This window comes from Stegodyphus dumicola, chromosome X1 (genome assembly GCF_044657685.1).
Source record: "Stegodyphus dumicola isolate Sdum_Otavi_A_Nest chromosome X1, ASM4465768v1".
In the NCBI taxonomy this organism is placed as follows: Eukaryota; Metazoa; Arthropoda; class Arachnida; order Araneae; family Eresidae; genus Stegodyphus; species Stegodyphus dumicola.
In genome coordinates this window covers 55286278-55299255 of record NC_140780.1, presented here as the reverse complement: position 1 = coordinate 55299255, position 12978 = coordinate 55286278, and the positions used below count along the sequence as shown (strand labels likewise).

The 12978-nt window shown below is 32.1% G+C and overlaps 1 protein-coding gene across 4 annotated transcripts in view; it reads right to left on the bottom strand.

Moving 5' to 3' along the window:
- Positions 1-12978, bottom strand: part of in (inturned planar cell polarity protein) — a 165225-nt gene that overhangs the window by 38092 nt on the left and 114155 nt on the right. For all 4 annotated transcript variants that reach the window (XR_015038797.1, XR_015038798.1, XM_085808691.1 and 1 more), the window contains 2 exons: positions 12408-12457; positions 10094-10195 (listed from right to left, as the gene is read on the bottom strand). Coding sequence is in view for 2 of the 4 variants with exons in the window: in XM_085808691.1 (XP_085664817.1) it covers positions 10094-10195; positions 12408-12457 (152 nt within the window). In the remaining 2 variants the exon portion in view is untranslated. The remainder of the gene's footprint in view (positions 1-10093; positions 10196-12407; positions 12458-12978) is intronic.

Genomic DNA, 12978 nt, shown 5'->3' with positions numbered 1-12978 from the left:
TTAGTTAAAATGAGGAAACCATTTACCCTTAATTATATAGTACAAAGTCTTTAATCTGGACTTGTTGGGACTTCGGCAATTCCGGATTAGGGGTTTTTCCGGATTATAGATCATGAATTTAAGTCTGGTAAGATGGCATGCAGAAATTATAAAATTAAAAATATGAAACCGTAATTTATGAAATAAAGAGCAATTATGATCTAAAAGGTATCAAAATTAAAAAAAAAAAAAAAAAAAAAAAAAAAAAAAAAAAAAAAAAGCTTAATATTTATTTGTTTACTTTATTAAACTTACTTTCAATGTAAGTTGCTTCATTTTTTGTGATAATACCTTCTCTTTAATTCTATAAACAGACATAATTTCTTGTTCAGTTACAAAGTTCCACTATTCAAGTTCTGTAATTGCTGTGTCGAGAATAGCGACTGACTTGTCAATCGAAATTTTTTCGTTTTCAATAACCTCTCTGTCACTTTCTTCACTATCGGAAGCGGTATATCATATATTTTTGACTTTCCAATGTCATACTCTTCGCATAATTTTGAGGCGGATATGCCTTTATCCATTTTTTACAGCAATTCCACTTTTTGTTTGATGGACATCGAAACATGCTTTTGCTGTATATATCCTTTGGCAGCTCCAGAATCGGAAATTTTTTTTACCTAATCGAAACTTCAAGCTCACTTTTTAGAAAATTGCTCTAACAGTCTGCAAAAAATAATAAGCCAAATCCAATTAGAAGATTAAGGAACGGCGCAATCTGCAACATTAACTGAAATAGGTAATTAGATAATTTTAGCCTAGCTATATCGTCCATTATACATTAAATGCACATGCGTAAACATATTATGCACATTCGTAAAAGTATTATGAGCCTGCGTAAACGCATGTGCAGAAAGTTTGTAGCTTTGAGGTTCGGATTATAGATCATTCTGGGTTATGGACGTCCGGATTAAAGACTTTGTACTGTTATATATATAAGAGTATTGCCATCTGCAGAAAAAAAAAATGTATTGCAAGCAAAATTATTATTTTAATAAAGCAATTCTGCAAATTTAAGTTCAAGAATAGTAGAATAACATTTCTGTTAGTAGAATTATTTAGTTTCTAACAAGTTAAAACACAAAACTTGCATTCCATTACATATAAATACAAAACCTACATTCCAATATAATCATATTTAGAAAATAGATCAATTATCTATATTTTGGTTTTTCCCGATATTATAATGGATTAGAAAGAAGCTGTACTTACACAAAATTCAGATTGGGGAAGGTTCTACATATTACGAACCAAAAATAAATTACAGTCATCAGAAAAACAAAATTATTAAAAATAACACTTATACTAAAAGATAGCAAATGATTTATCTTTTGTTAACTCAATTAAAAATAAAAGGTGTAAGGAATACCATTTATCAATTCAACTATAGGTGCAAATGTTTATAAAAATTATGAATTACATACAATATAAATTATATCAAACACAGATTTTATTAAAAATCAAAACAATAAAGAGATAAAATTAATAGCACACATATATGTGCAACAATGCACTAGTATGCAAACAAAAAATAAAAAAATCTCCTCTTTCAATTTACTTTAATGGCAATTTGTGAATGTGGGTATTGAAAAGAAAAGCTTTCTCCAAAATACTGCATCTTGCCTACTGCATCATTTTTGCACTCCTTTCAAGATTTAATTATTGAATGCAATTACTGATGACTGAATTAAGGCAATTATTTTTAATCAATATTGGCACTTTTGTTTTACTCGTGCTTAATCTTCTTAGTGCATTTTAAGAAAAGGCAATCATACTATATTTCCGTATGTTTCTTTTTTGCTTTATTTTTTTATATACACAGATTATGTATGTCCTTCATATATTTGCATTACGTACGGTTTTACTGCTTACACATTTTATAACTAAAAACGTAGAAAAAGAATTATGCACGCATAAGATATACAGTTTCGATTGCTTGTCCTGAAGAAAAACACAACTTTTTTCCCCTATAGATAGAAGCCACATGGTCTCTCTGATTTTGTTATATACATGTAAGATAAAAAAATACGTATACCAAAATTATAATTTAAACTAATGGGTAAATCTTTACTTCCTCTTTTTTAATTTGGTTATTTTCTCTTTTTTCTAAATATAATATTTCTGGACACCGCCATTTGTACATTTGATTGGTTGGTACATTAATTGATTGATTGGTACATTAATTTGGTTATTTTCCCTTTTTTCTAAATATAATATTTCTGGACACTGCCATTTGTACATTAATCTATGCCACAAAGTTTGCATAATGCTGATGACATAGTTATTTCGAAACCTAAACTCTGAGAACTGAAACATTTCTAACATAAACTTCCTCTTTGGTGAGCTGCCATATCAGACAATCTTTCTCTTTGGTGAGCTGCCATATCAGACAAATGCACACTTCACTTGCATCTCCATTGCTGCTTGGATGACATTTCAATTCGTTGTGTTTTCTTCCTATCGTAATAGTATTCAAAAATGTAAATGTTCTGAAAACAGGCACAATTAAAGTGCCAAGTGAACTATGGCTACAAACGGAATTTAAATAAAAGTGAAATTTAATCTGCCTTGACTCCCAGGATTCCTATTCATTATGAATTAGCATTCTACACAATCAGAATTCTTCCTCTTCAATATGCCATCTACATGCTTCACCAAACAACACTGCTATGTGTTTTCCTCTATTTCGTCACACAGACACACACACAAATAGCTTCACCAGTAGCCATATGGTTAAGATTGCTGAATACTGGGAGTTTGACTCAGGTTTGATCCCAGGCAGATAGGCTGGCTGCAAGGTTGGTTGCCATTTTCTTCCCTGTGCGTAACATGAATGCTAGCCAATCTTACCCAGAAAGCCCTCTACAAAGGTATCTGTCCCCTTAGGCAAATAGCACTTGTATGCTTTGCCATATTCAAGTAACCTAACCTAGACTATATACAGGGTGACCTAAAGCCCATTAACATTGGAAAATTCAATAATTCACAGACTAATGTAGGTAAAGAGGTAAAAATTGACACACACACTTGAAATCACATGGGGTTTACTGAAAAAAAAAAAAAAAAAAAAAAAAAAAAAAAAAAGAGGGGTAGCAAAAAATGGACAACCTATGGCACTGGGCTGCAAAATGTCAGTGTTGCTGCATGAGAATCATGTATGAAATGAGCTGTAGTAAGATAGGGAATCAGTTCCTTCAAGACTTTGTCACTTTTTTATCCTTGCTTCATCGTATTGGTCATTATATGATGTGGATTTATCACATCAATCGTAATCGGACTCTTTTTCTTCAAGGAAACGCATGGTTCAGCTATTCAAACTGTCAGTGTGGCAGGTGCAAAGTGCACTGAGTGTACAGAGCTGCATCATTCCTAGTCTGACTGATAAACATCTGTTGGAAGGTATGATGTTTATGCAGGATGGCGCTCCATCCCATATTGCTACGCATGTGAATTATCTCTTGCATACATCGTTTGGAGAGGATCATGTGCTGAGCTGCCACTTGTCTCATGCTTGGCCTCTCAGGTCCCCAGATCTCAATCCATGTGATTATTTGTTGTGGGGTTACCTGAAATCGCAAGTCTACTGCGATTATCTGACATCATTATGGATGCTAAAAGATAATATCCAACAGCAATTTCTTAAACCATATGCTGTACAGTGCTGTTCCCAACTTTGTCACTCAACTACAAGTGTTGTTGATAAATGACGGCCCACATGTTGAACATCTGTTATAAAGAACATAGTCGTTGGTAAAAGTCAATTGTTATGCTAATTATTGCATTCGATATCATACGAAGCGTCATCTGTTGGCCGTTTTAAGAACTTTTCTTGCTTTCAATAAAAACCCATGACATTTCACACATGTGTGTCAGTTTTTACTTTCTACCTGCATTATTCAGTGAATTATTGAATTTTAAATGTTAGCGGACTTTTCGGTCACCCTGTACATACATACATACAAATTGTTACATGTCTATAACATTATAAATACAAAACACAGCTTAAAAATATCCACAATCACTGAATTTTCAGAAAGCTTCTGCTTCAGTGCAACTATTCTGCTGGCCTATTGCATTTTGACACAGCATGAATGAAGTGCACAAAAACTTAAAATTTGCATGAAAGATGAAACATGCTGGGATATGCAAATAGCTAGCATTTCACAACATGCATACACTAAGCACCTCAAAAGAGAAAAAAAAGCGAATTAGAATGCGATTTTTCATTTGGAAATCATGTTCACTTGCCTTTTGTGTTGGAGGTCATGTCATGCCTTATGGAAGATGAACAAACTCTTATCACCCTGTCTTAAAAATTAAATCAAGGAAGAGTTGTAGACAATAGGATTATCATAGCATGGAAATGCTCATTGAGATATAATACCCATTAGTTAAAATTCAATGGCTGTTAGGAGCATTTGCAATCCGTAAGTCCAGGAGGGCTGAACAGATTCACATACAAGATCTCAATGGTCCCCACTCATCAATGCTCAAGATAACAGATATCTTGTTATCTTGTTCACATATCTGTCTGGGATTGTACAACCACACAGTGTATCCTGGGTCAAAAACTGGGTATATATCAGAGCACCAAGTATCTGCATTGCAGTGAAGCAACATCTGAGATGCCAGGGATTGTCAGCAGGGCAATCAATTGCTTCAGTGCTACAGTACAGGGATCAGTGCCTAGAGTTGTGCATTCAACAATACACATAGAGGCATCAATAGCATAACATGTTTTCTGACAAATCACAATTTTGCTTTTATAATAAAGACGTTACATCTGTATATAAATACAAAGAAGGAAACAAATTTGGAAGCTTAAAATTGCTATAATGGCCCAATGCATGGACTAGAATCACTGCCACTGCGTGTACAATCACTTTTCCCTCTAATGTGCATTTCCAGTGCTTTGACCAGACCCAATTAATTTCTGATACTTTAATTCTTTTGCAGCTGAAGCCCCCAAATTGTCTTTACATCCAGTCATCAGGTAGTCGTTGGGCCAGCTGGGTCATTGGTCTTCGTGACATTAACATACTAGTCTCGCAGATTTATCAAATGAAATGCCAGTCTTTCTTTTGTCATTATTGTTTTCCTCACACTAGATGTGGGGTGAAATGGGTTTGCACGATATACCATAATAGGTTAGCTCTAAATCCTTTGGAACGCTTCAGTTCAAAGGAGCTCCTCAACCTTCCTTCGTAAATTCTTATAAAGCTTGCAAATTTTCTTATAGTTTGTATGGGAAGGCATTTACTAGTTGATCCATGGTACAAAGTCCCCCATACTTTTGCCTGTAGCTGTACTGTTGTTATCTGAGCATCTATCTTAAACAGCACTTTGTTTACTTGTTACTTAGCATCCTTAGCATTAATGCTTCCCTTTTTTGTTGCAAATATGTATCATACTCTAATTGCTTCTTGCATTGGTCCACCTTTGCTGCCCACCTGAAGGTCTGAACTGAAAAGTGGCAATACATAACAAAACACTTAATAAGAAAAAACCACTACACTTATGTTGGTAATTGTTCAAATTCACGGCAATTGTCCTTGGAACACCCGCAATATTGCATGTTGCTCAATCATTCCCATTTCCTCAAATCACATGATGTTGGGACTTTTTGCTAAGTTGATGTTTTCATCATAGCTGTACTAGCTGAAAATGTCTGGCCAGTGATTGCAAAGAGAATGGCATCTGCCAGCCAGTATGAGCGATGAACTCTGACATAGTATTAAAGAGGCAGCAGCTGTTATTGTTGCAAGAGTCTAGAGAACCTGCCTTTGTTATCCTGAGCAAGGAAGATTTCTATATATTCTAACCCCTTTTCTCCTTCACTTAATGTAATTTTAAAATATGCATGATTCTTTTGTCTACTGTTGTTCAAGGTGTACAAATTTTAATAGCCAATAATGTATAATTGGATTTCTGTATAACTTTGTTCAGATTAAATTACTTGGTGGACAATGTCTAATCTAGTGTACTAGACAATATCTAATCCAGTGTACTTCCCTCACTTGGTTTTCACGTATTGGGGAGGAAATGTTCAGATTTATAAATATTACTTAAATTGCTTTAAAGCATTACTAACTTCACATGCATAACATATGTCCTTTGCAGTTCTGATTGCTAATTCTGAGACTAATTCAAAATTTTATATGTTTAACGTCATATTATACATTTATGAAATAATTATATTACTTTGGCAACAGAAAATAAAAAAGTACTCTTTATTTTAGATTTTCATTACAGCTGCTTTCATATAACTTTAGAAGCATCTAAAAATATATACACTTAATTCGAGATGAAATTTTCTATGTATTTTTTAGGGTATTTATAGGGTAATCTACCGAAGTATGAATGCCATCTACATGCTTATAACTTTAAGGAATACCTTTTCATGCAAGCCGTTTTCAAAAATTTTCCCTTGTTCTTGGAAAAAAATGGGATTATAATTAGAAAAAATATGCATTAATTTTTTTACAGATATATAAATAAATGGGATATTATATTTTTTGCAAGCTTTACTACCTTTCTATCTACTCTATTTATTACAAGAATTAGGTGAAATTGACTGCACCTAAAAGCAAATATTCCTCTAAATGTAAGAAACTACTAACTGTTTTTGCATGTGTGTGTGTGGGGGGGGAATTCAAAATGCAATTTCATTCTAACTAATTTTCCTCCTCACAAAACCCTAACTGGATTATTAATATTACAGAACATCAGGACTTCGGATATTCTGGATTTTTCTGGATATTAATATCACCATTTTAAATCTAGTAAGATCTCATGTAGAAATTATACAATATGAAATTGTGATTTACAAAATAATGAAGTATTTATGATCTAAAGGGTAAATTTACAAAAAGAAGCTTAATATTTACTACATGTTAACTTTAAACATACTTTTATTAAACATTTCTTTCAATGTAATAGTTGTTTAAATCACTTAATTTTTGTGCTAATACTTTCTCTTTAATTCTACAGACAGATATAATTTCATGTTCAGTTACAAAGTTCCATTGTTCAAATCCTGTAATTGCTGTGTCGAGAATTCTGACTAACTCGTCAATCAAAAGTATTTCGTTTTCAGTAACCTCTCTGCAAAATTCTTCACTATCAGTAGGGGTATAGAACCATTCTACAGATTTTGCCGTCCCTGAATTGGTTGATGACTGGGGCATTGTAATCGTGATGAAAAACTTGTTATAGCATCTTCAATTGATTCCGCTTCTCCACATTTCTTTACAAAATGCATTAATTGGAAACTTTCACCTTTGGTTTGCAATATCCGAAAACCTTCAAATTCCCAGCTCTCATCTTCATCATCCTAACCATGAAATATGGTAGCTGGGCATAAATTATGCCAAGCATTTTTGAAAGCATCTGGCGATGCTCCACACAGCAGATTTTATGCTAAAATATTTCAAAAATTCTTGAATAGTCTTGCCATTATTCAAGAAATTTAAAATGGACTTCAAATATACTACATTATATTTGCATTTTAGAATGCACTATTCCAATATCCATAGGTTGAATGATGGATATATAATTGGAAAAAAGTATAATATGGATATTATCTTTTAAATAAAACTTCAAGTGAAGTATGAGCAGTACAGTTGTCTACAATCAGGACAATTTCTGCATCATTCAGTAAACCAACCGAATTCAAGTGTTGCTGAGCCTCGCTTTGGAATCTTTGACCCCAGTTGGAGCCTTTTGTGTAGAGGTTGCCAAGGTATATCATGGTACATATTGCTGGGAAAGCACAGTTTCATGAGCACTGTAAATTAGATCTGGACATAACTTTTCACTATTAATGAGTTCAATGAATTCCTCTTGAAACAGTTCAGCAGCTTCAGTATCAGCTGAAGCTTTTTCACCTGAAATTTTTAATTGGCGATTTTTAAATGTGGTTAACCAACCTGTTGAATATGTGAACTCAGTTTTTAAGGTAATTTATTCATGAAATATTTTGGCTTGAGCCATTAGCATTGGACCCATCAATGGTACACCTTCGCTGCAACGCTGTCTGATCCCTTCAATCATAACTTTGTCATGATCATCACTTTTAGCAAAACGAATAATTTTTCTGTTATTCACTGTAGGGTGTTGGAATCGACAAAATCTCTAAAATGGTCCTTTTTCCATACTTTTGCCTGTAGCTGTACTGTTGTTATCTGAGCATGTTGCCTTATGTCATATACTCATATACAGTTGACTTTCTAGTGCCATAATACTTGCATAATTTTGAGACAGACATACCTTTATCCATTTTTTGCATTAATGCAAATTCCATTTTTTTTAAAAAATGACATCGAAACATGCTTTGGCTTTGTAGATCCTATACTCTTTTTGACATAATCGAAAGTTCAAACTTTAATTTTTGTGAAATTGCTGTAATAATAACAGCCGCAAAAAATAATAAACTGGGTGAAATCAGAAAATCAACATTTTGACATAATCGAAAGTTCAAACTTTAATTTTTGTGAAATTGCTGTAATAATAACAGCTGCAAAAAATAATAAACTGGGTCAAATCAGAAAATCAAGGAATAGCGTAATCTACTATAATAACTGAAATTCCTTGGAATCAGTAAAGTATAATTTTAGCCTTGCTATACATTATTGGCTAGATATTATTGGCTTATTATTAGATATTATCATGCTATACATTATTGGCTTATCATGAGATTGGCGACGAAAGACAAGTTGTTCCACTAAATTTTGTCTTTTATCTGTCATGCACTGAAACTGAATTGTATTAGTTTAGTTATTTATTACATTTATGTCTATTCCTTGCACATACGTAGGCTTATCTGAGTCTAAATAAATAAATTCCCACATTTAAGGCTTATCAAAGGCCAATGCTAGGCATCTTACTGGCTGATGCAGTCTCTGCGAGTCCTAAATTCTGCTACAATGCCCCTTCATGAGTTTTAAAATCTTGCCGCTCTTACAATTTTGGGTTCCAGTGTTTTCTCTAAATTAAAAAAATTTTGTCACCCTTAATTTTGTTATTCCGTGCTTCTTTAAATTCCAAAAATGTTGTCTTCCCTAAATTCTGCGGTCATACAAGCCTTGGCACCAGGTCTGGGTTTACGTGAATGACAATTCATTTACTCTTAATTCAAACAGCACTAAATGTAATCTTTTGGCCTATGAGTATCATTAACAAAATCCACTTTTTAGCATATGGAAAGAAATTTGTGTTAAATTTTTTCTCATCAACATTTCTTAGCACATTTAACTTATATCTGTAACCATCGCCAAACGCAATGTCAACATAAAAGGTTACACTCTTCGTTATTCAATTACTAATATAAAAAAAAAAAATTGTTGAGGCATCGCTGCATGAGTCATTACTTAAGTTGTCATTTGTGATAAACATGTGGTGATGAAAGCAAAATATAATAAATAATGATTTGCGAGGTCGGCTTTTCAGGGATATAAAACATTAGTAGGTGTAAAATAAAAAATGTTTCTAAGTAGAATGTTTCAGTTTGAGATGTGTGCCAAGCAGATACGCAGCCAATTTATTGATCACACAAATTTATGCTAAAGTGTTGTTTCTTCAATAACGAGGTATTTTATTTAGTGCCGAAAGGAAATTAAGAATTGGGACACTCCGCATGTTTTATGATGGGTTGGGGGAAATATCAGACGCTCATGCATAAAGTATACAAAAAAGGGGGCGTTGTTAGTGGCTTTGAGGTCAGGATTTTAGATAATTCCGGTTATTGGATGTCTCGATCTTGACTTTGTACTGTACAATTACAATGGTACTACAGAAGATTTTGTATCAGATTAAATTTTCTCATATAAAATGTACAGTATTATACTCTAATGAATAGTTTTAAAATAAAAGTCTCAGCCAAAACTTGTGAGCCTGAGCTAGAGCACAAACAATTATTTTGCTGTAAATATCAGAAAAATGAACAGTAAATTTAAGAATTAGACACATTTTACTGAAAAATATACAAATAATTTCTTCTTTGCTAAATGAAAGACATCTAACAGCTATAATGACATGAAATTCCAGAATTACTTACATATTATCAACAGCAGATGCTATTCCACAATCATGCAAAATAATTAAAGTATTTTCAACTTCTTCCACATAGAAGGGTTCAGGAGGTGGAAAGCCTTCAACTCTTATAAAAAAAAAAAAAGTCCAGTGCTAGTGGATAGCAACACTATGAATTAATCAAATTCTCAGAGAAAGAAAAATGAATTCTTAAGAATGTTGTCACTATTTAAGAATCTTTTAAACTTCTGCAATAATAAATTTCAACTAACTGCCTAAAATGATAAATAGCATATTTAGGAAAATTTAATAGAAATAAAACTAAATTTAGATTTTATGATTAAAACTTATAATAAAAAAATAATTTCAGATGTAAAATTAAGCTCTTCGGCAAAAGCATTTTTGAAGTATTTCTAAAAGATTCCTTTATCAATAGCAGAAATCATGTAATTTTTTATGATTCTTGGTTTGGTTTAATTGATCATAGCAAAGCACTCCACAGCTATTTGCCTAAGGGAGGGGATGCCTTTGTTTTTTATTCTTACTATTGGTCAAAAATGCTGTCTGAGATTTCAAAATAAATACAAAAATTTCCTTTAGGCGGGGGAATCATGAAAACTTCATACACATTTAACACATTTTTAAATAATCTTACGTTTTTGGGTACGACTCTTAGTGCGAAATTCAGTTTGGCACACAATTATTGTGGTGAGAGTTTTATATATTTAAACATCTTAAAAACTTCATGCTGATTGGATAAGCATAAGATTTTTACGAAAAATTAATTAAATCGAGAGACATGAAATTTTACAAAGAATGTATGTTTTAAATACAGTCAAAAATCGTTAATCCGGACTTCGACGATTCCGGATTATAGATCATCAGTTTAAATCTGGTAAGATGGCATGCAGAAATTACAAAATTAAAAATATGAAACCGTAATTTATGAAATGAACAATTATGATCTAAAGGGTATCAAAATTTACAAAAAGAAAAAGCTTAATATTTATTTGTTTACTTTATTAAACATTTCTTTCAATGTAAGTTGTTTTAAGTTGCTTCGTTTTATGTGATAATACTTTCTCTTTAATTCTATTAAACAGACATAATTTCTTGTTTAGTTACAAAGTTCTGCTGTTCAAGTCCTATAATTGCTGTGTCAAGAATACCGACTAATTTGTCAGTCGAAATGTTTTTGTTTTCAATAACCTCTCTGTCACTTTCTTCACTATTGGAAGCGAATTATAATGACGAGGAACTTGATTTAAATCATATCAAAGACGGAGTACATCAAGATGAAATAATAAATTTAGTAAAAAATTATAAGCCAAATAAAATAAAAACATCTGCCCTGAAGATAAGGATAGTGCTGACAGATCAACTCCAATTCATTGTGTGCCGCGGCGTTTCTCCCCCCCTGCCGCAGAGCAGCGTGAAATTGATAAAGAGATTTCGGATTTCAAAACATACTTTTGCTTTGTAGATCCTTTACATATTAGTAAATATATATCGGAAATTCTATTTGACATAATCGAAAGTTCAAGCTTACTTTTATAAAATAGCTCTAACAGTCTGCAAAAAATAATAAGCCGGATCCAATTCGAAGATTAAGGAACAACGCAATCTGCAACATTAACTGAATTAGATAATTTTAGCTTAGCTTATACCATCCGTTATACATTAAATACGCATGCGTAAACGTATTATGCGCTTGTGCACACTCATATTTGCAGCTGTAAAGGTCTTACGCGCAAGCGTAAATGCCTATGCGTATGCGTCGATAGATCATTCTGGATTATGGGTGTCCGAATTATCGACTTTTGACTGTAATAACTTAAGTGAACACATTTTGAAAATCAAATCGTACTTTAATATATCTGAAAATTTGTACTACAGATATGACTACACGTGATCAGAGATAATAATAATAAATGGAAGAGAAATTTATACTGCCTATAGTAAAGATACAATTACATATATGTGCGTAAACAATAGAGTAGAAGCAAAAGCAACATTACAATAAATTAATTATTATTCTGTGTAATATCGTGATCTAAAATTCCTTTATATCTGCAATTTCTTAGAAATCTGTAATATCCTGACCTAAAATATCTTATTACCTTAAAAATATCTGACCTAAAATTATGTAATACATTCACATATATTCAGTTTAAAAAATCTAAATACAAGTAATTCAAGCTTTAATTTTGTATCACGATAATAAAATTGGGGAAAATTTTTAACAATTTATTTGTACAAAGAAAAGCAAAGGGCTAATACATTAATTTCCTTTTATTTTAAAATGCAATTCATATTTTATATCTGTAAACAACACATACTTCATAGCGCATCCACCTGCTTCCAATAAGACCGCAAGAACACAATGATTCTAGATAAATTTTCAAAATTAGAAAAAAGAAAAAATATGCCACAAAACTATAAAAAATAAAAATTTATACATAACTAATATCTTGTCTAGCTGATAGACTATTCACTTACATTATCAAAAAGAGCATTTCAAGCAGATATTTTTTACAGAACTATTGAACAATAGTTATATATGTAAAATAAATTATTAATAATCTAAGCCAATTTTCCAGATTTTTTTATGCCCCACACCCCTAAGATAAGATTAGTGGCTGCAATACCCTACAAAAATAACATCAATTTTACAATGTAATCCAGGCCTAACCTCTACAGAGTGTGGCTCATTACTCATCATTTAAGGTAATGCATTATGAACGAACAGACAAATAAGACAAATATCTAAAGCTTGTAATTCAGAAGCGCTGGCTTCAGTATGGAAAAAATAAAAGCAAACAAAAAATATAAAATAAATTTATGAAAATTTTAAAAATATGCTTCAATAAATCTTTAATAAAAATATAAAGTATTTATATTATTTTAAAT